Consider the following 22014-nt stretch of genomic DNA (forward strand, 5'->3'; position numbering starts at 1 on the left):
CAACTAAGCCCGCGTGCCACAACTACTGAGCCCGCACACCACAACTAGAGAGCCCGTGTACTACAGCTACAGAGCTCATGAGCTCTGGAGCCCATGCACCACAACTAGAGAGAAGCCCACACACTGAAAGGAAGAGCCTGTGTATCGCAACAAAAGATCCCGCGTGCTGCAATTAAGACCTGATGCAGCCAAAAAATAAAATAAAATTTTTTAAAAATGATTTTAAGGGCTTCCCTGGTGGTGCAGTGGTTGAGAGTCCGCCTGCCAATGCAGGGGACATGGGTTCGTGCCCCAGTCCAGGAAGATCCCATATGCTGCAGAGTGGCTAGGCCCGTGAGCCATGACCACTGAACCTGCGCGTCTGGAGCCTGTGCTCTGCAACGGGAGAGGCCACAACGGTGAGAGGCCCGCATAGTGCAAAAAAAAAAAAAAAAAGATTTTAAGAGAGCTGTTGGAAAAGACTACGGAGTATTTCTTAAATCAGTGGTCCCCAAAATTTTTGTCACCAGGGACCGGTTTCACAGAAGACAATTTTTCCACGGATGGGGGTGGGGGTGGGGTGGATGGTTTGGGGATGACTCAAGCGCATTACATTTATTGTGCACTTTATTTCTATTATTATTACACTGTAATATATAATGAAACAATGATACAACTCACCATAATGCAGAATCAGTGGGAGCCCTGAGCTTGTTTTCCTGCAACTAGATGGTCCCATCTGGGGGTGACGGGAAACAGTGACACCCGAAGTGTGTTGCTTATGTCCAGTCTACTCCATTAGGTGCAGCTTCATCGTCACTTGCCACTCACTGATGGAGTTTTGATATGAGTCTGCAAGCAGTTGATTTATTATGGTCTCTGTGCAGTCAAACCCCTCTGCTATTGATAATCTGTATTTTCAGCTGCTCCCCAGCTCTAGCATCACCGCCTCAGCTCCACCTCAGATCACCAGGCATTAGAGTCTCATAAGGAGCACTCAACCTAGATCCCTCGCATGCGCAGTTCACAGTAGGGTTCGAGCCCCTCTGAGAATCTAATGCCACCGCTGATCTGACAGGAGGCGGAGCTCAGGCGGTAATGTGAGCCACGGGGAGCGGCTGTAAACACAGATGAATCTTCGCACGGCTCACCTCCTGCTCTGTGGCCTGGTTCCTAACAGGCCACGGACTGGTATCGGTCCGTGGCCCGGGGGGTGGGGACCTCTGTCTTAGATAGTGCCTGCTTTGCAAAGGGCAAAAGAGTAGGAAATAAGTTTCTTCCAGGAACCTCTATCTCAGTTTATCAGTTCTAACTTCATAGGAGATGGTTTTGGTCTTCAAATGACCAAATGATGTTGGGGGCAAAGGGGTGGAGGCCCTGATAAGTAGTGGGCGGGGCCAAGAATGCTAAACAGCCTTCAATGCCCTGCCCATCCTCAACTCCAGCCTTATCGTGGTGGCTCTGGTTCATGCCCACCAGGGTCTGCATTCTAGCCAATGGGAAGGAGAATAGGGAGAAAACTTCCAAGTGTGGTTCTTGAACCACACTTGGAATCCACAAGGATTCCAAGAGGGAATCCTTGAGACCCTTTCACGGGATCTCTGACATTACTATTTTTATAATACCTACATTATTTGCCCTTTCTGTTCTCATTCTCTTATGAGCATAAAGTGAAGTTTTCCAAAGGCTAAGTGACAGGTGATATTGCAACAGATTAAATGCAGAAGAAACCCTTGGTGGGGGTAGGGGTGAGGGTGCACCTGGGCGATAAGCAGACACTCTTCAGACACCAGCAGTGATGGCTTAGGTGCACTTTATTGGTTTTCTTTCAGAATCCTTCTACAAAAGAGTAAAGTTAAAAACCAAGTCCCTGGCAAGAGGGTGAGAACCCTTCCTCTTTCCCGAGAGCCATCCCCCCCCCCATGTTCCCCAGCTGTGTCACTGCTGCAGTTCATGGGTGTGGGGCACTTGCTACTTTCATCCCCCACCAAGCTCCAAAGGGAAAAGACCTACCACCTGGCAACCCCTGCCCCTCAGCCCCATCCCCCCACACGTTGATCCTGGTTACAAGAGGCAGTGGTAAGAACTGTTGGGGTCCAGGAGGAGTTCTGAACCCCAGAAGGCCATGGTCAGGGCACAGTCCATGAAGAACACTTCCTCCTCTGGCTCGGTGCCCCCTAGGAACGCTGTTTTGCCCACCACCTGAGAGTAGAAAAAGAAATCAGTGAAAACCCCTCAGCTTCGACCCCAGTTGTATGTGGTACAGGGGAATCAAGGCTGACACATAAGGTTAGGCAAGTTGTACGTAGCACAAAGGTACCACATCTAAGCAGGCACCATTAATGTCACAGACATCATACATAGGTTTTACATTTATCACAGACATTTATTATAAACCATGGCCAGCAGCCTCCCCGACCCCTTATCCCTGCTGTTACCACCTCACTCACAGAGGCCAGCTGCATACTTCCGGGCCAGGGAGGATCAGAAGTCGGGGCCTTATCTGGGAGCTGGTGCAGGTAAATGCAGTCCGACTTGAAGGGGCAGCGGCCATTCCCCCGCATGAAGAACCGGCATCGAATCTGGCTATGAGAGGGCGGAAGGATAGAAGACCATCACCTTCAAGCCCAGTTGCCCCAGGAACAAGGGGCACTCAAGGCCGACATGTAATGTTGGGTAGGTTATACACAGCACAAAGGCACCACCACATCTATCCTGGCACCTCTAGGGTCACATAGACAAGTGTAGATGTTATATTTATTACAATTATTTCCCAGCAGATGGCAGTAAAGTGTCTTAAGTGGTACCTTTCTCTTAATTCCCACAAAGTCTATTTGGGACAGCAGTGACCCTGGGAATCTCCTTTCCTTCTTTGAACTAAGTTTCAGTAATACCACCAAAGGAGGAGGGAGAGCAGTTAACCCAACAATGTGTCTCTGTAACCAGGTTAGAACAATGCCCTCTTCTGAGGGGTGGTCTTATGATTTGGTAACTGCTAGCTAATGAAATTGATTAAGAAGTTTCCCACTTCTGAGATTTCAAATTTCATTCTGTGAAAGGTCAGATACAGGAAGGGCTTGTGGGCAACTTGTGATCTGCTTAAGTAGGAACAGCTTTTTCTTGCACAGAAAGATGGACGAGAGGGAGAAAAAGATAAAGCGCATATTTATAGCCTTTTTCCTTTTTCCTGCATCATCACCTCTCTGCTTGACTCCAATGCAGTTGAGTCTTTCCCACTTCCTGCAGTCCCAGCGTGAATGGAGGATCCCGCTGACCACCAAGCTGGAAGCCTGGGAACCCCTCTAAAATGACTGTCCCTCTTCCTCTTCCTACCATTTGACCAAACCTAGCATTAGGAACCCCTCCATCCAGATAGCATCCAAAACCACCCCACTCAACCTGACCAGATTCTCCATCAGTCTCCCTCACTCAGCTCTCACGTGATAGTACCAGTCCTGTGGCCGTCCATCTGGAAACATTAATCATCTTACAATTTCCTTTCAACCTCATGGTCAATTGGCTACCCAGGTATGGCCCTTCCTCCTCTCAAGTCAATATCCTCCCCATGGTTCCTTCTAGTCCATGCTAGGAGTCAGAATGTCTGGGTTCAAACCCACTTCCTTACTTAAGCCCCATAGACCTTGCCTCACTTTCTCCTTCTACAGCATGGTAACAGTAAGAGTCTCTACTTCCATGGTGGCTTGTGGGATCTTAGTTCCCCGACCAGGGATAGAACCTGGGGCCCCATCAGTGAGTGTGTCAGGTCCTAACCACTGGACTGCTGAGGAATTCCTATACTTTCTTGCTTTAAAAAAAAAAATCAGAAATAAAAGCCAAGCAGGGCTTCCCATCATGCTGAGAGAACCAGAGTTTCCCTGTGTGGATCCTGAGCCAGGCTAGAAGAGAAACTTGGCCTTGACTGTCTCAGTCACTCACTATTATTCACTGGGTTTTCTGAAATAGTGGAAATAGCTCACACCCTCACCTGCTGTCTTGGTCACTCTGCACTTCCAGGATTTGGGGGATGCCATGCTGGGAACCACGGCTGAGAGGGTATAGATCAGGGACTGCTTCCCCTCTTTCCTAACCTGAGTCATGCTCCCCCTGCCAGACTCACCTGGTCCGAGCCTTGAAGTTCCTGATGAGTTGTTCCTTCTTAGGCCCCTTGCTCACCCAGAATTTGCAGGGAATGATGTAGCTGGAAGGGACACGGCACTGGGGACAGGCCCTGCGAGGTGGGATGGGGTGGGAGGTGGGAGAGGAGTAGTCACAAGCCCATCGGCCTGTCTCTGAGCCCACCCCTCTGTGGGACCTTTCCCTCCCTCCCTGCTGGCCCCTCCATGACACTGACTTGATGACACCCAGCGGGAAGTCCCCTCGGCTCTTCCGCCAGGTACGCAGGCAGCCCAGGCAGTGGGGGTGGCTGCAGTTGGGCAGGATGCCAAAAATCCGCTTGGCCTCTGGCTTGTCCCACACTTTGTCCATGCAGATGCCACACACGATGTCCCGACTGTCCTGCACCCTCTGCAGCCACAGGCAGGGTCAGAGCACATCCTCCCTTCAGCCCCCACCCTGCCCCCCACACACACACACTGTCACCCCAAATACGGCCCCAGGGAACGCAGAGCTCTCCTCCAGCAGGTATGGGCATCCCAGAGGTCCAGCATGGCATCCTCTTCCCCTCCCCCTCCACTACCTGCTGCACCTCAAGGTCCAGGCTTTGAAGTGGGGCCAGGAGCTCCTGGACAGGGTCTGACATAGGCTGAGACTTCGGGAAGTAGCTGTGATCACCATCAGCAGCTGTTGGGGAAAACTGGATCCATTCATTCATTTACTCATTCATGTGGTATCTCCTAAGCGTCTGCTGCACGCAAGGCCCTGAGGGTGTGTAAAGTTCTGTCCACCAGTAGTTCAGAGTCTAGTCAGAATTATGTCTCTAACACAACTGTTTAGACCTGTGCTATTCAATACGATAGCCACCTGCCACATGTGGCTATCAAGCACCTGGAATGGAGCTAGTCTGAATTCAGATGTGTCATAGTGTAAAATATACATGAGATTTTGAAGCTGAATACCAAAAAGTCTCTAAAATGTTTCATTATTAACTTTTTATATTAATTACATATTGAAACGATATTGGATATGTAATTTTTGATATACTGGGTTAAATATTAAAATTAATTTCACCTGTTTCTTTTTCCTTATTTTAAAATGAGGCTGCTAGAAAAATTTTATTTACATGCGTGAATTGTAAAATGGTGCAACCACTTTGGGAAACGGTTTGGTGGTTCCTCAAAATATTAAACATAGGGTTAACATATGATCCAGTAACTCCACTCCTAGGTATATACCCAAGAGAAATGAAAATATACATTCGCACAAAAATTTGTACATAAGTGCTCATAGCAACATTATTCATAATAGCCAAAAAGCAAAAACAACCCAAGTATCCATCAACTGGTGAATGAATAAAACAAAATGTGGTATATGTCCATATCCTGGGATATTATTTGGCCATAAAAGGAAATGAAGTACTTCTATATGCTGCAACATGAATAAATCTAGAAAATATTATACTAAATAAAAGAAGCCAGACACAAAAAGGCCATATATTGTATGATTCCACTTATATGAAATGACCAGAAGAGGCAAATCCACAGAGCCAGAAAATAGATTCGTGTTTACCAATGGCTGGGAGGGGTTGTGGATGGAGAGATTGCTAATGGGCTTCTTTTTGGGGTAATGAAAATCTTCTAGAATTAAATAGTGCTACTAATAAGAACCTACTGTACAGCACAGGGAACTCTACTCAGTACTCTGTAACTACCCATGTGGGAAAAGAATCTAAAAGAGTGTGGATATACGTATATGTATAACTGATTCACTTTGCTGTACAACAGAAACTAATACAACATTGCAAATCAACTATACTCCAAAAAAAATTAATTTAAAAAAACGGTGCTAATGTTTGTACAACTCTGAATATACTGTATTACATTGAATCATACACTTTAAGTTGGTGAATATTTTGGTTTGTGAATCATATCTCAATAAAGCTGATACAAAAAATTCCATATGTTATATGGAATCTAAAAAAAAAATGGTTCTGAAGAACCTAGGGGCAGGACAGGAATGAAGACGCAGACATAGAGAATGGACTTGAGGACACGGGGAGGGGGAAGGGTAAGCTGGGACAAAGTGAGAGAGTGGCATGGACATATATACACTACCAAATGTAAAACAGATAGCTAGTGGGAAGCAGCCACATAGCACAGGGAGATCAGCTCTGTGCTTTGTGTCCACCTAGAGGGGTGGGATAGGGAGGGTGGGAGGGAGACGCAAGAGGGAGGAGGTATGGGGATATATGTCTATGTATAGCTGATTCACTTTGTTATACAGCAGAAACTAACACACCATTGTAAAGCGATTATACTCCAATAAAGATGTTAAGGAAAAAAATTCCATATGTAACATATTTCTGTTGGACAGCACTGAATTAGAGCAATAATTTTAAAAATAACTACTAGTATTTAGTGTTTACTCTGTGCCAGGTACTGTGCTATGCACATCACATATACGAACTCATCAAGACCCTGTGAGTAGGTACTATTATCAGTGCCCTTTAGCAGATGAGGCAGTTGAGACTCAGAGAGGTTAAGTGACTTGTTCAAGGTCACACAGTTCCTAAGTGGTGGAGCCAGCATTTGAAACTAGGTGGTTTGACTCCACAGGCACCATGGTATTCTGCTTCTAGAACACAGAGAGCAACAGAGCCAGAGGAAAATTTCCCTCTGGCTGGGAATATTGAGGAGGGAGGGGGCGGAAGGAAATATAAACCTTGCTCAGAGACAGAGCAGGGACCCTGGTCTCAGATCTCACTTGTGCCCACCTGCAGTACCCCCGATGACTCACATGCTAGGGACAGGGACTTCCAGGAGCTGCCACCAATGTCCTCAGCCTTGCTGAACAACTCCTCCAGGCCAGGCTCCATGCCCTGGTAGGCCCCGGCCCAACCCCATCCGGCAGTCACAGAGGGCAGGTAGGAGGGCTCGGAGCCCCTGCGGGTCAGTCCTTGTGGGGGGCCTGACAGGGTGATGTGTGGCTCCGAATGGCGGCGGCCCCACTCAAGGTGGTGGGGAGGCTGCAGGTGGCAGGGAGGCTGCAGGTGCCGGTAGCTGTCGTGAGGAAGAGAAGGGTAAGGAGAAAGGGATAGCTCCTTCACGGCTCAGAGCTAGCTCAGCCTAGTACTTGGAGCTGAGGGCAGAGGGGCTCTGGGAAGATGCATGGTCCATGAAGAATGATTCCTCCCTCCCGAGTCTCCCAGCCCGCTCCCCACTTGAGGAGAAGAGGCACTTACCTGCATCCATCTCCGTGGAAGCAGAAGCCTCGCTGGAAATATCTGCAGACCTGGGATGCCTTCCGGTCCTGAGCGAAGCAGCGGCTGGACCCCCAGTGACAGGCCCCTCGGTCAAAGTTCCTAAGAGATCATCTGAGTCATGCCCAGCCCCATTTTAGCTCCTGCCTTTGTGATCCTTCTAGAAAGACGCTGTGTGACATGAAGACTCAGCCTTCAGGTTTGGTCCTGTGTTCAAATCCTGACTCCGCCTGATAACCCTGGGTGGTAATTCAATTTCCCTAAAGCTTGGTTTCCTCCCACTTAAACATGAGGGTAACAATGCCTCCTGTTTCCTCAGGGTTGTTGTGAAGGTTTTTTTAGATTTCGCACAATGCACATAGCAGGAGCTCAGTAAATCACAGTGATTCCTATTACTTTCTCCAAGCACAGAGTCTGGTGGGCTCTGGACTCAGAATTCTGGGTTCAGATTCCGGAACCAGGGCCTGCTCTATGGGCACAGACCTGTGTAGTCACGCAGGGGCCCCACGCTTGCTTCAATGTTCTGCCATTGCTGTCTTGAAATGATTAAATTTTTGAACAAGGGACGCTGATTTTCTTTTTGTGCTGGGTCCCACAAATTATATAGGCAGTTCTGCCTGGTACCACTACTTCTTGGTTGTATGAGCTTGGACAAACTTTCCATGCCTCAGTTTCTTCATTTGTAAGTTATCAGTACTTAATTCAGGGGATGATATAAAACGTCAATGAGATATTGTATGTAAAGTATAGTTATCCCTTGGTATCTGTGCGAGGTTAGTTCCAGAACCTCCATGGACACCAAAATCCGTGGATGCTCGAGTCCCTTATATAAAATGGCATAGGGACTTCCCTGGTGGTCCACTGTTTAAGACACCGTGCTTCCACTGCAGGGGGCACAGGTTCAATCTCTGGTCGGAGAACTAAGATCCCGAATGCCACGTGGCCCAGCCAAGAAATAGAAAAAATAAAAATAAATAAATAAAAATTTTAAAAAAGGGGCTTCCCTGGTGGCACAGTGGTTGAGAGTCTGCCTCAACCTCAACCGGGTTCGTGCCCCAGTCCGGGAAGATCCCACATGCCACGGAGCGGCTGGGCCCATGAGCCATGGCCGCTGAGCCTGTGCGTCCGGAGCCTGTGCTTCGCAACGAGAGAGGCCACAACAGTGAGAGGCCCGCGTACCGCAAATTAAAAAAAAATAAAATGGCATAGTATTTGCATATAACCTATGCATATGCTCCTGTATACTTTAAATTATCTCTAGATCACTTATAACACCTAATACAATGTAAATACTATGTAAATATTTGTTGGTACACAGCAAATTCAAGTTTTGCTTTTTGGAACTTTCTGGGATTTTCTTCCCAAATATTTTCGATCTACGGTTGGTTTAATCCACGGAAACGGAACCCACAGATACACATGGCCAACTATACCTGGCACATAGCAAGCCCTCAATAAATATTAGCTGTTCTTATCACTCTGCTGTCATCATTATCATCATCATCGTCACCACTACTACAAGGACCTTTGAGGGTCAGCCTGTGAGGTGGGAAGGGTGGGAGGAGGCCAAGTTGGGCCAACATTTATTGAGAATCTACTATGTGTCCAGGCCTGAGCCAGGGCTCTGGGGACCTCTGCTCTTGTCGTGTGCTTCCTTGCCAGGAGTGGGAATAAGCCCACATGTGAAGTGGCCAGGGCAGCAGGGACGGGGACAGAGGTCAGACTCTTGTCCCAAGAGAACACAGACTGCCAGCTGATGCTGGAGGTCTGCCATAGAGTGGCCCCCACCATTCTCCAGAGAATTTCCAAGAGAGGCCCTGGCAGAGAAGCAGGTGGAGGAAGGGCAGGATGGGTGACAGGCACCCAGTCTTGTTGGTGAAGGTACCGGATCGTCAGGCACATGGTCCTTATTACAATGACTATTATTATATTATTACATAATATAATACTTATAATAACTGTAGTTGTTATTATGTTATTTTTATGGAAGCTGTTGTGAGGGCCAGGAAGGTAATATAAGATCATTAAACGGTAACTTTTGATTTTAATTCAGACCACTATGTCATTTTTGGTTTAATTCAGAAGAAATTCAAAGAATTGAGTGCCCCTGATATAACAACCTTTCATTTCCATTTGCTTATTTATGTGAACAAGATTTCTCAGTGCTTCCATTCATAAATATTAATTCCCTGGTGGTGCAGTGGTTGAGAGTCCGCCTGCTAATGCAGGGGACACGGGTTCTTGCCCCGGTCCGGGAAGATCCCACATGCCACGGAGCGGCTGGGCCCGTGAGCCGTGGCCGCTGGGCCTGTGCGTCCAGGGCCTGTGCTCCGCAACGGGAGAGGCCACAACAGTGAGAGGCCCGTGTACCGCAAAAAAAAAAAAAAAAAAAAAGAAATAGAAATTGATGTTGATAACACAACATTGTAAATCAGTTATACCCCAATAAACATTTTTAAAAATAAAATTGAATAACAGACAACCCTCCTCCCCCAAAAAAAGAAACTGATGTTGAATCCGGTCTTATTCTAGCAATAAGTAATGTTTATCCATGGATACATGAGCTTTTTTGGTGGGGGGGAAGCAACAATCTCATCTAAATTTTGTAATGAAAATTTTGTTATTTAGTAATTAACTGTTAAAGTGTGTAGGGAGTTCCCTGGCAATCTAGTGTTTGGGACTCAGCACTTTCACTGCCAGGGCCTGGGTTCGATCCCTGGTGAGGGAAATAAGATCCTGCAAGCCTATGGCATGGCCAAAAAAAAAAAAAAAAGTGTGTAATTTATTTCTTTTGATCAGTTGAGTACTACTAATAACTAAATCTAGAAAAAAGTCATATTTCTGTTTCACAAATATTTTTGCTGCAGAAACAGATAATATCGTGATCAGTGAAAGACTTCTGAGAAGAAAAATATTTGTATTGGTAAAATTCTGTGGGAGAAGTAGAATAGGTATTCAAGGAGAAAAGGAGTTATGTAAAACTGTAAAGCGCCTGCTTTTATATACTTTTAAATGGATGACAGTATATGTTAAATCTCTCTGGTATTTAGATGCCACTGGATGCATGAAAAGAATAATGTACTTAATCAAATCCACCCTGCTCACCTGCCATTGCTGCTCAGCTGCCCACACAGCTCACCTGCCATTGCTGCTCAGCTGCCCACACAGTTCATTGGCAGGTCCCAAAGCAAATAGCCCGAAATACCTTCGACTGAAATTCTGCACAGAGCTACAGCCAGCCCCAGCCCAGTACCCCATGGTGACTTTCAATCATTCTCACTGCCTGGCTTGGAAAAATTGAGAGACTCCTGCAGGAAGATTGAGGGCAAGTTCTTGTGAGCTTTGTGTTCAAAGCTGAGAGCTTTGAACACATCCCTCAAAATCTTGCCTGAAGTGCCAGTCTTGAAGAAAGATTCAGAAACGGTAAAAAGCATTTGATTTAGTGATGTAACTACTCTAAAAACATCTTTTAAAACTCTCTTTTGGAATTAAAAAAGAATAATTGTATTAAAGTGGGACTATTTAGAATACATTAGAAATTTAACCTTTGCAACAATTTACGTTACGATGAATACCATTAGATAACTTGGAGTGTGGAGGGGACACATGTTTTTTCAAATTTCTTTTAGGTTTATAGAAGATGCCTGGCCTGGTATGTTTCTGCTCCCAATTATAACATGAGGAGTAGATAGGAAGAGGCTGCAGTGGGGGAGGGACCAGATCAGTGGTGACAGCCAAAGTTAGGGAGGATAGAAGGTGGATGGAGGTTGGGGTGAGGGGCGAGGTGGAAATGACAGTCACTGGAGAAAGGGTGGGTGACCTGAGAGGAGGAGTCTCTCACCCCCTAGGGGAGGAGCCAGTGGCCCTCAAAGGAGGGCTTGAAAGCCTCCTGTCCCCAGTCCCCAAAGCTTTGCTTTCCCTAAAGACCACCAATGAAGCTGACCTCCAGGACTGCCTAAGAGGCCACCATACTAGCTCCTTCACAAGCTGAGAGATCCAGCAACAGAGCTCTCCCAGCATGTCCAGAGGTGCTCTTAGACCATCAGACAAGCCACAGCAACAGGAGCTAGGGGCTTTGTGATCAAATTGATTTGAGAAACTCCTCCTTCTATATTTTTTTAGAGTCATGTTGTATATTGCTTACCATACATGAACATATTAATGCTCTGATAAGTCCTGCCCTCCACCCACACAGCCTTAACATACCAATAAAACACATTTTGTTTGGGGTACTGGCAAATTAGTTCATTTAATCCTCAAAACAAGCCTTAAAAGTCAGGAGTCATCTTTTGTTTTCAAAATCTGAGGCTCAGAGAGGTCAAGTAACTGGCCTGGGACTCGGAACAAGAGTTAGGACTATAACCCAGGTGTCCTCACTCAGCACAATACTTCTCTAGTTAACCAAGATTGACTTGTCAGGGGTGAGGGCTGCTGGACTTGGGGAATTTCTTAAGCCAAATTCTGAGGCCAAGGGTTGGGGACAGAACAGCCAGAAGTCACCGGTAATCCAGGCCTGGGGAGGCAGCAAAAGCAGCTGGGTGGCTGGGAGGCCAGAGCAGTGGACCCCTGTGCAGTGATCAGGACTGGCCTGTTGGGTGAACACAGGGTGTGCAGAGAAGAGCAGGGATGAGGAAGGTGGGGCTGGGTACAGTGAGGGGGAGGTGGAACCTGCCAAGTGAGCCCCCTGACCAAGATTCTTAAAACTTGAGGGCCAAACTTAGTCTAGCATGCCACCTTCCTTCTTTTTTTTTTTTTTTTTTTTTGCGGTACGCGGGCCTCTCACTGTTGTGGCCTCTCCCGTTGCGGAGCACAGGCTCCGGACGCGCAGGCTCAGCGGCCATGGCTCACGGGCCCAGCCGCTCCACGGCATGTGGAATCTTCCCGGACTGGGGCACGAACCTGTGTCCCCTGCATCGGCAGGCGGACTTTTAACCACTGCGCCACCAGGGAAGCCCCACCTTCCTTCTTGAGCTTTGGGCAGGACCAGGAACAACTGAAAATCTCCTTTAGTAAATGTCCATCTTCTTTTTTTGCCTTCCTCTTGCTGCCAGATTGCCTTTCTTCCCAGCTTGGGAAAACCATTTCACACTGAGACCCTAAGGTCTACAATGATCCCTCCTTTACCCAAGATTCAGTTCTCTCTGGGGAACTCATCTCTTCCATCTGTTGGCAAAATGAATCTGTGCTAAGGTATGAATGCCTGACGGAAGGCCTAGTGAGCTAGCGTACCCCAAAGAATGACTCTCTAATGGTGTAATGTTCAACCTGAAGTGTTTCCATTCACACACTTATGAACACCTGGCACCAGGCTACATACTGGGGCTACAAAGATAACCAGAGGACCAGATCCCACTGCAGGGAGCTGTATAGTATTTCTGGGCAGAGAAACATTTGTTGAGTGGAAGAGAAAAAAGGCAAATGGGGAATCTCTGCCCTAAATGGTCAGACCCTGAGCTAGCCCTGACTTATCCCCTGTCTGGCCTCAGTTTCCTCCTCTGAACTGTGAGGGGTGAGAGATAGTCTCCAGACACTTCCAGCGTTGGGTTGGGGGCTAGGAAGCCCCTTTTCCCACCTGATGCACCCCAATTCTTAAAGACTGAGCTTTCAGTGGACAGACAGAACCCCAAAGAATTTTCTCCCACTTCCCCTGTGTTCTCCCAAAACCCAGGCCCCTACCTGTGTGGTCGCTGGGAGCGCGTCCTGCTCGCTCCACCTCGGCTGCTGCCATCCGGCTCCGCAGGGTCCATCCCAGCTGTGGCCCCTAATGAGAATCAGGCAGGGCTGCTCTGGTGCTCCTTTATCCCTCTCTCTCCGGGCAGGGCCAAAGGGAGGAGGGGCTGCACAGGCAGGCCCACCTCTCCTCATGGCCCCCCTCCTGCAGGAGGAGGGATGGACAGTGAAGCAGGATGGCTGGAAGGCTAGGAGGCTGGGGGCTCCAAATGCCCTGTCCAGGCTACAGAATGTGGGTGGGGTGGGGCATGAAGGCCTTAAGGGATCCCTAGATGATTACTGGAGGAAACTGGGGGGATGGTTTAAGGACTTTAAGGGCCTCAGCAAGGGCCACCATAAGAGGTGGCCAGGAGGGGGCTTGTCTGAGGCTCTGTCTAATGAGGAAACTCCAGATTAGATGAGAGCATATCAGCCAGTCAGAGCCTCTCCTGGGCAGCATAAATGGCTGTTGGATTTGTAGCTTGCATCGTGGAGAACAATTGGACTGGGCCCATTGACGATGGGGAGTGAGGAGAAGGGGGGACTGTGAACTCTAAGAGCCCTTCCTAACACCCCCTCAATTCCTATCTTAATCCTCCAAAGCCCATGTACTCTCCACTAGACTGCAGTGCCCCATGTGGGAGGTAAGTTGGGAAAGTTAAAAAGACGAAATAAGAGGAATTCACTTAAAAGTTAGAGAGATTTTTAAATTGAATTTAATCAACTTCCTATATTTATCAGTAAATTGAGACACTAGTTTGGGAAACGAATTGTCTTGGACATCTTTGTTATTTCCTTAACTTTTGCTGGATCAAAATTATTTTTTATTTATTTTTAAAATTTATTTATTTTATTTTTGGCTGTGTTGGGTCTTTGTTGCTGCACGCAGGCTGTCTCTAGTTGCAGTGAGCAGGGGCTACTCTTTGTTGCGGTGCACGGGCTTCTCATTGCGGTGGCTTCTCTTGTTGCAGAGCTTGGGCTCTAGGTGTGCGGGCTTCAGTAGTTGTGGCACAGTGGCTCAGCACTTGTGGCTCGTGGGCTCTGGAGCGCAGGCTCAGTAGTTGTGGCACATGGGCTTAGTTGCTCCGCGGCATGTGGGATCTTCCCAGACCAGGGCTCGAACCTGTGTCCCCTGCATTGGCAGGTGGATTCTTAACCACTGTGCCACCAGGGAAGCCCTGGATCAAAATTATTATTATTTTTTTTTTGCGGTACACGGGCCTCTCACTGTTGCGGCCTCTCCCGTTGCGGAGCACAGGCTCCGGACGCGCAGGCTCAGCGGCCATGGCTCACGGGCCCAGCCGCTCCGCGGCATGTGGGATCCTCCCGGACCGGGGCACGAACCCGCATCCCCTGCATCTGCAGGCGGACTCTCAACCACTGTGCCACCAGGGAAGCCCCAAAATTATTTTTAAAAAAATTTTTTATAGGTGCTGCCAATCGCCCTCTGCGGTGGCTGTGCCAGATTATACTCCCACCAACAGTATGAGAGTGCCTGTGTCTGCACACCCTTGCCAACACAATATAATCAAACTTGTTAGTATTTGTTAATTTGTTATGTAAAACAACAGTATCTCATTGTAGTTTTATTTAATTTTTTTGGCTGTGGCACGTGAGATCTTAATTCCCCGACCAGGGATCAAACCCGCACCCCCTGCAGTGGAAGCACGGAGTCTTAATCACTGGACCGTCAGGAAGTCCCTTGTAGGTTTGTTTTTTTTTTTTGGCTGCGTTGGGTCTTCATTGCTGTGCGTGGGCTTTCTCTAATTGCGGCGAGCAGGGGCCACTCTTCATTGCGGTGCACGGGCTTCTTATTGCAGTGGCTTCTCTTGTTGCAGAGCACGGGCTTTTAGCTGCACGGGCTTCAGTAGTTGCAGCACTGGGGCTCAGTAGTTGTGGCAGTTGTAGCTCGTGGGCTCTAGAGCACAGGCTCAGTAGTTGTGGAGCACGGGTTTCGTTGCTCCGCAGCATGTGGGATCTTCCCGGACCAGAGCTCGAACCTGTGTCCCCTGCATTGGCAGGCAGATTATTAACCACTGAGCCACCAGGGAATTCCCCCCTCATTGTAGTTTTAATTTACATTTCTCTTACTATGAGATTAAGCATCTCTCCATGTTTTAGAGGCATTTCTTTTCCTGTTCATATCCTTTGCCCATTTGGGTTGTTGACATTTTACTCATTGATTGGTAGGTGCTCTTTACATATTAAGGAAATTAGCCTTTGTCTTATTATGTCACACATTTTTTTAACATGGTTGATTTAAATTTTTTTGTGTTCCCCCCACTGGAAGAAATTTTTTTAGTGTGATGTAGTAAGATCTTTTATCTATTTTATAGACGCTTAAGTTTTTTGTGTACTGCATGAAACTTAGAAACTTCTGTGTGTACAAGAGATTTTTGAAAGGTCTATCCACTTCAAGATTATATATAATTTTCCCCATGTGTTTCTTCTAGGTTGTTTTTTCCCTCCCCCACTCTTCTAGTTTTTTTTTCTTAAACATTGTATAAATATATCAAATTTATCCATTTTCCTGTTGATGGACATTTTTATTGTTTCTAAGTTTTTGCTCTTGCTGTAAAGAACATGTGTATGAGTCTTAGTGCAATTTGGTGGCTTTCACTCTAGGGTACTATGTCAGGCTGCCGTCTCCAGGAAATAGATTTAGAGGTTTACTTGCAGGACACTCACTGGGGAGTGCTCCTGAGAACAACACCTGTAAGAAATTGTAGGAAGCAGGATTGGGGAGAGAGAGAAATTAAACTGCAATGTACCTAGGACAGAAGCCCCAATTCTGGAGCTGGACAATTCTTCACGTTGTTTCAAATTGGGGCAAAGAGGCTTGGCTTGTCCCCACATGTTGGCTATAGGCTGCTCCTGAGGAGGGTGTGTGCTTATCCGGGGCAAGGCGGCCCCCTTCACTGCAGGCAATTTCCTGAGAGGAACTCAGCTGTGAGCCCAGCAGCCACGGACCTCAGTGCCTGGGTTCTGAGGGGTGGAACCTGGGTGATGCCTCACAGCTTCCACAGGTGCATTTTAACTTTACAAGATTTTGCCGAATTTTCAAGTTGATTTTATCAACTTCTACTCTCTTCTGCAGTATATGAGAATTTGTATTGTTATTCTTCCTTTCCACATTTTCTATCTTGGTTTTCCTATGTTATTTTGGGGATAGTTTCTACAGATCTTTTCTGAGGGGCAAAAATGATCTCTTTGGCTGTGTCTGTTTTTTAACTCATTTTTTTCCTGGAAATTCCAGGTATTTCTTTTAAAATGTTTGTCTTTTTTTTTTCCTTAAAAAGCAAACTGTTTCTTTAGTATGATTTTCATATCTTTATATTTTTAATATAAAACTTATTTGTCTCTTATATGATAATCAATAGCTATACTTTTTGATGTTCTGGGGCTCTAATTTCACTCATTATTCTATTTATTTTCATGCAGGCTGTCTCTTCATGTTTGTAATTTTGTGGGAGTTCTGTACTGCCTGTGTCTGTCCTCCAGAAGGGTTTTGCGTCTGCTTCTTCCAGGCTCCTCAGGCATATTACCAGCCTGGGACCCCATTTCTTCCTTTAATAATAAAACTTTTTAAGTTTCAGAAGTTTTACAGAATTATCACAAAGACAGTATCTTCTAATTCTCTTAAGGTTGCTTTCTTTTTTAGTCTAAATTTTTGATTCGTCTGTGGAGATGGTACCACTGTAAGTAAAGGAGAAAACTGGGGTGTCAGCTAAGGAGAGGAAAGCCCTGATGTCTTGTGGGGTAAAACTGTGCAAGTCCCAGGGACTTCCCTGGTGGTCCAGTGGTTAAGATGCCGTGCTTCCACTCCAGGGGGAATGGGTTCGATCCCCGGTTGGGGAACTAAGATCCTGCATGGCGTGGCAAAAAACCCCCAAAAACCTGTGCAAGTCCCACATACCACCCAAGGCCCAAGGGGACATGCCTCCTCCCAGGCCCTTCTTAGCCCCTCCCAGACGCCCTCACCCCCAAACCTGGTTTGTGCCATGGTTCCACACACCCTTCTCAGAGGGTGTGTATCCTTTCTCCCCCTCCCACCCCAAATGCTCCCTCCGGGTGGGATGGCATCTTCTCAGTTCTCCACAAACCTTGCTGACTGACGAGTGGTGAGCAGTGCAAGAGGTGAGGGGGAACGATGGGCAGCCCCACAAGCCAGAAATGACCCCGCCACCCGGGCCAGCACCCCACAGTCTCATTTGCCTGACCAAGTCTCCCCCTCTGTGCACTGGATGTGGAAGAGAGGGAGGGGTCTCATCAGCCCCCAGGAAAAACACTGTAAGCTGAGTTAGCTTAAATCAACTCTTAAATATTTAATTCCCATTTATTTAAAGTTCCATCAGTCTGTATACACTATTTATATTAAAAACACAGGAAGCTGGGGCTCCTAGCAAAAATATACATTTCAATTTTAGAGATTGTTCAGACACTGAGAAGAGCTGTATCCTCAGTACCAGAACTGGGGAGGGGGATGAGGATGAGGATGGGGTGCATGGCGGGGGAGGGGGGGGAGGGGAGGGGAGAATCTTGCCAGTAGAGAGTGATCCTCAGGCATGGAAAGGCCCCTCCAAAAGGAAGACCAGACAGGACCCAGGAAGCCTGGGCTCTAACCCCACATGTCCCGCCACCTTTCTCAGAGACGCCAGTCAGCCCCTCACCCCTCCAGACCTGTTTCCTTCCTGGAGAAGCAGCCTGGGTAGGCTCTCTGTCCTCTGCTCAGACGGCAGCGCTCCAAGCTGTGCTTCTGCCCCTCCTCTGGGGTGAGTGCTTATCAATGGGGATGAGGGGGAGGGGCGGGGCCACGAGTGGGACTGGGCCTAGCAAGGTCCTTGGTCACCAGAGGCAGTACAGGGAGAGTTCCAGGTGACCAGCTGGGCCAAATACAAGGAAAAGGGGAGGGCAGCAGAGTTGCTGGGACAGAGGGTGTCACAAACGAGAAGGATCAGTTTATCCCCAGTACCTCCCCTGTGAGCAGGTGCTGGGCTGGGTCCACAGGACCCCGTGCCCACCAAGGGATCTGGCCTAGCCTCGGGAACAGGGGCACAGCTCTGCCCGTCCACCTGCAGGCCCCTCTGGGCACTCACCTGCCTCAGGGAGGGGAGGGTGAGAGGTGTGGAACCTGCAGGTAAAGTGATTTCAGTGCTTGTGGTGTGTGGGCTGGAGGGAGTGTGTGTGGGGAGTGAGCTTCAGCTGGGCTGGAGCCACTGCCAGTGTCTCCCGGAGGCCAGAGAAAGGAGGGGCGCTTGTGAGGCCAGGCCCTGGCGCTGCCTGGGGGAGCGCGGTGCCGACACCTGTAGGCAGGAGTCGGTGGCGCTGCAGAGAGGCAGACAGAGTGGGGTGCTGATGGGGGACCCGCCCCAGGCCTGGGCTCAGAAGCAAGTCCCCGGCTCGCCATCTCCCCTACCTCCCTCCGCCTCTCTTTAAGCTCGCTCCTCGTCAGTGGGGGTGTAGGGACCCCCACCTCTATCCAGGCTGGGCGCGTGTCCCCCAGCGGCCAGCGCGGGGGCCATCAGTGACACTGGCCTGCGAGACCGGTGAAAAGAAGGGAAGGGCGGCGGCTCAGCAGGGCTGAGGTGTGCGCTGCCTGCTGGGAGCCAAGCTAAAGCCCCTGCCGGGCCGCCTGCTGGGGGAGGCATCCTCCACCAGGGACCCGGTGACCAGGGGCCGCTCTGCACTCAGCCCTGGCCCTGCTTACCTTCCCTGGGAAGCCAGGCCCAGAAAGCTTAGTGTTTCTTTGGATGGCTCGAGCCCTTTGCTGTGAAGACTGAAGACGGGAGAAGGGGACTGTTGGTGCAGAGGGCAGGCCCGGCCCCTCCTGCTGCGGGGTGCGGGGGTGGGGGTGGGGGGTGGGGGTGCGGGGTGGGGGGTGGTGGGGTGGGGGTGGGGGGTGGTGGGGAAGCAGAGGTGCTGTTCTGTGCTGCTGGTGAAATAACACAAACTGCCTCACAGGAAGAGGAAGAGGGACAGACACGGAGATGGGGAAAGAGAAAGGGAGGGCGAGAGAGGAAGGAAGAAAAAGAACAAAGAAATGAGAGAAGACAGAGGAGCTGAGAAGGGAGGGAGCCGGGGAAGGGAGAGGGAGGTGGGCCGACTGTGTGTGATTCCCCCTCGGCCACCAGGCCCAGTGCTCAGCGGCTGGTCGACAGAGAAGCCCTCAGTACATGTCCTTGTAGATCTCCTGGAGCAGGGGGTGCAGCGAGGTCTCGGTCTCCGTCTTCTTGATCCGCTGCATCATCTGGGCGTGCTCGGTGACCAGCTGCCGCAGGTCAGCCATCTTCTGCAGCAGTTTGGGGAAGAGGTACTGGGCGTCAGGGTGGTTGGCCTGCAGGTGGAACTCGAGGGCGCGCAGGATGGTGTCCTGGATGGCCTCCACCTGTGACACGTTCATGAGGCCTGGCCGATCTGTGGGGACAGAGGGCAGGGGTGTGGGAGGCAGCAGGCACACAGGGGGTCTCAGGAGGGCAGGGCAGCTCCCCTAACCCCACCGGTGTGGGCAACTTGGCCCTGGGAAAAGTGGGCCTCCCTGCCTGGACTCAAACCTCTTCTCTACCACAGACTAGCAATGAGGCTACGGGCAGGTCACTCAGCCTCTCTGGACCTCAGTTTCCTCATCTGCAAAATGGGGATAACAGAAGTGCCTCTGGCATAGAGTCATTATGAGGATTAAAGAGTTATAATCTAGGAAAAGGAACTGGAACAGTGCCTGGCATGAAGCAAGCTCTATGCCACTGTCAGCGTGAGTCTTACTATATTTATTGTGCTGGAATTTGAAAAATGCAGGTAAAACACAGAAAATTTCTCCACTATCAGAAATAACCCCCATCAACATGTTGGTACATTTCCTTTCAGTCTTTTTTCTATCTCATCTCCATCTATACTAGATGGAGCTGGTCCTGCACACACAGTTAGTGCCTTACATGTTCCACTGCCATCATCACATGGACCCTTCCTCCTGCTGTCAGAGCTTAGGCTTGGCCCCTGCAGTGAGGGCCCAGCCCCCAGGAGGGCTGGCTGTGCGGGGCTGACCCACTGCCCCTCCCTCACTTACCTCCGCACAGAATGATAGCCGCGATGAAGAGAGCCAGGTCACTGTCATCAAGTTCCAGGGCATTGAACTTGACAGCAAACTCGAACTTGGGCTCGATGATGTCACTGAAGGGCTTTCGGAGGCTGCGCAGGAACTCACGGGTGACAAAACCAGTGCCGTTGGCCACCAGAAGCCCGTCCTTATTGACGATGGAGGCCAGCATGGCAAAGATGGCCTCGTGCACACCATACTTGAGAAGGGTCACCTGGTCGTTGAGGAAGAGGTCGCTGAAGCTGGGGATGCTCTTGGCGAACTCGGTGAGCTCACGCACGGTCTCCACCGTGGTGCACTGGCAGCGGTAGAAGACGTGCACGCTGATCTCCTTGTAGGGGGGCAGACCGTTCACCAGCTGCTTCCACACCAGGCCCTTCTCTGCCTGCCACAATGTCTCGATGTCGTGGATCACAAAGGGCTGAAAACCAGGCCCCGTTAGAGGCCAGGCCTCGGGGGACCCCCGCCCATGTGTGCCCCGTACCCCTTGCCTGTACCACGAAGTGAGGGGAGGGAGGAGGCCTGGTTCTCCCAGGAGTCAGGCAGGTGGCAGCAGGGCCCAGAGCCCGGGGTGCTGCCAGGCTGAGCAGTGACACTCACCGCCGTGTGGCTGGCCTTGCCGGTGAGGATGCCACGGGCCTTCTTTTTGGTCATGTTGAAGTTTTTCAGGTAGGCACTGTAGATGTGCTTGGAGAAGGCCCTCAGGTCAGCCACCTGGGGGTTGTGTTGACTCCCCTCGTTTGCCGTCAGCCCTGCCACCAGTTTCCTCTTCTCAGCCTCTGGCATCCGGCCAAAGCGGATGGCTGCATGGGGAAGGGGGACAGTCATGGAGGAGCCTGGGCAGGGGCCAGCACCTCTAAGGTACACAAGCCAAAGGCGGAGACACACTGTTTGAGCACAAGGCCCTAAGAAGCTCTAGAGGCAGCAAGTTGGAATGTTGGAGAACCCCTCCAGAATATAAGCTCCGGAGGGGCAGGGCTTCTGTCTGTCTTGTTCACAGAGCCCAGCAGGCTCTGTCTCCCGGGAGTGCCGGCCTCCAGCAATCTCCAGCCTCGCTCCTGGCAGCTGACACACGTGGTCACTCACTGGCTCCTGCCTGCCCTCAACAACCAAGAAAACCTGAGGGGATCCTGGGCCTTGGCAGTGGCTTTTCACACCCTGTCAGGTTATCCAAGACAGGCTCAAGGTTCCGGGAGTGGTGTTTCCAACACTACTGGAGTTAGGGTCAATTCCCAGGTCCCTTCTGGGCCAGAGAGGGTGAGGCTCAGGTGCAGACAGGTGGCAACTGCCCCCGGCCTGGGAAGCATGGCGGGTCCTGGGCAGTCTGGGAAGGCAGGCCTCAGCAAGGGCAAAGCTGACCCACGTACTGACTGTGTGCTGGGCGCTGCTCTGAGGGCACCCCCTTTCTGTTCCTGGGCTCTCGGAAACCTGGTTTCAGGTTGGCTCACCGTTGTGCGACATGCCCAGCGCCAGGCATTTCTGGAAGCGGCAGTACTGGCACTTGTTGCGGTTCTTCTTCTGGATCTTGCAGATCCGCTCACACTTCTCGTATTCCAGCTTCATGCGGATTGTTCGACGGAAGAAGCCCTGAGGGACAGGGGACAGGTGAGGAAGAGAAGAGCCACGAGGAAGGGAGAAAGGGTAAAACCCTGACTGCTGGGCTGTGCCAGGGGGCTTGATTATGCATCGAGATGTAACAATTCCTGAATTTTGGAAGTAATGGGGGGGGGAAATATTATTGGAGGAGAAAGGGAGAAAGAAAGTAAACAACTCTAAAACTTTTGAAAATAACTGAAATAATATAGCATATTTATTTTAAGTGCTTCTTTGTTAGTTTGGTGAAACAAAACTGTACTGTGGC

The 22014-nt window shown here is 49.6% G+C and overlaps 2 protein-coding genes across 8 annotated transcripts in view; both read right to left on the bottom strand.

Annotated features, from left to right (window-relative positions):
• Window positions 1-1106: 1106 nt before the first annotated feature.
• On the bottom strand, window positions 1107-8441 carry LOC109552545 (probable E3 ubiquitin-protein ligase makorin-1). Of its 3 annotated transcripts, none has more exons than XM_073810832.1 (5): window positions 7337-8441; window positions 6892-7154; window positions 4097-4779; window positions 2430-2565; window positions 1107-2181 (listed from the first exon to the last, which is right to left on the bottom strand). In XM_073810832.1, the coding sequence occupies exons 3-5, from the start codon at window positions 4462-4464 to the stop codon at window positions 2044-2046; spliced, it is 642 nt and encodes a 213-aa protein (XP_073666933.1). In that variant the 5' UTR covers window positions 4465-4779; window positions 6892-7154; window positions 7337-8441; the 3' UTR covers window positions 1107-2043. The 3 variants fall into 3 exon arrangements, with proteins under 3 accessions (XP_073666933.1, XP_073666934.1, XP_073666935.1); XM_073810833.1 differs by having other exon boundaries at window positions 4097-4792; XM_073810834.1 differs by having other exon boundaries at window positions 4097-4207; window positions 4331-7154.
• Window positions 8442-17363: 8922 nt separating this feature from the next.
• The window catches only part of PPARD (peroxisome proliferator activated receptor delta), a 76150-nt gene continuing 71499 nt past the window's right edge, over window positions 17364-22014 (bottom strand). For all 5 annotated transcript variants that reach the window (XM_004311979.4, XM_019949794.3, XM_019949797.3 and 2 more), the window contains 4 exons: window positions 21602-21740; window positions 20754-20956; window positions 20124-20574; window positions 17364-19477 (listed from right to left, as the gene is read on the bottom strand). In XM_004311979.4, coding sequence (XP_004312027.1) covers window positions 19230-19477; window positions 20124-20574; window positions 20754-20956; window positions 21602-21740 — 1041 coding nt within the window. In that variant the 3' untranslated portion in view covers window positions 17364-19229. The remainder of the gene's footprint in view (window positions 19478-20123; window positions 20575-20753; window positions 20957-21601; window positions 21741-22014) is intronic.

This window comes from Tursiops truncatus, chromosome 10 (genome assembly GCF_011762595.2).
Source record: "Tursiops truncatus isolate mTurTru1 chromosome 10, mTurTru1.mat.Y, whole genome shotgun sequence".
In the NCBI taxonomy this organism is placed as follows: Eukaryota; Metazoa; Chordata; class Mammalia; order Artiodactyla; family Delphinidae; genus Tursiops; species Tursiops truncatus.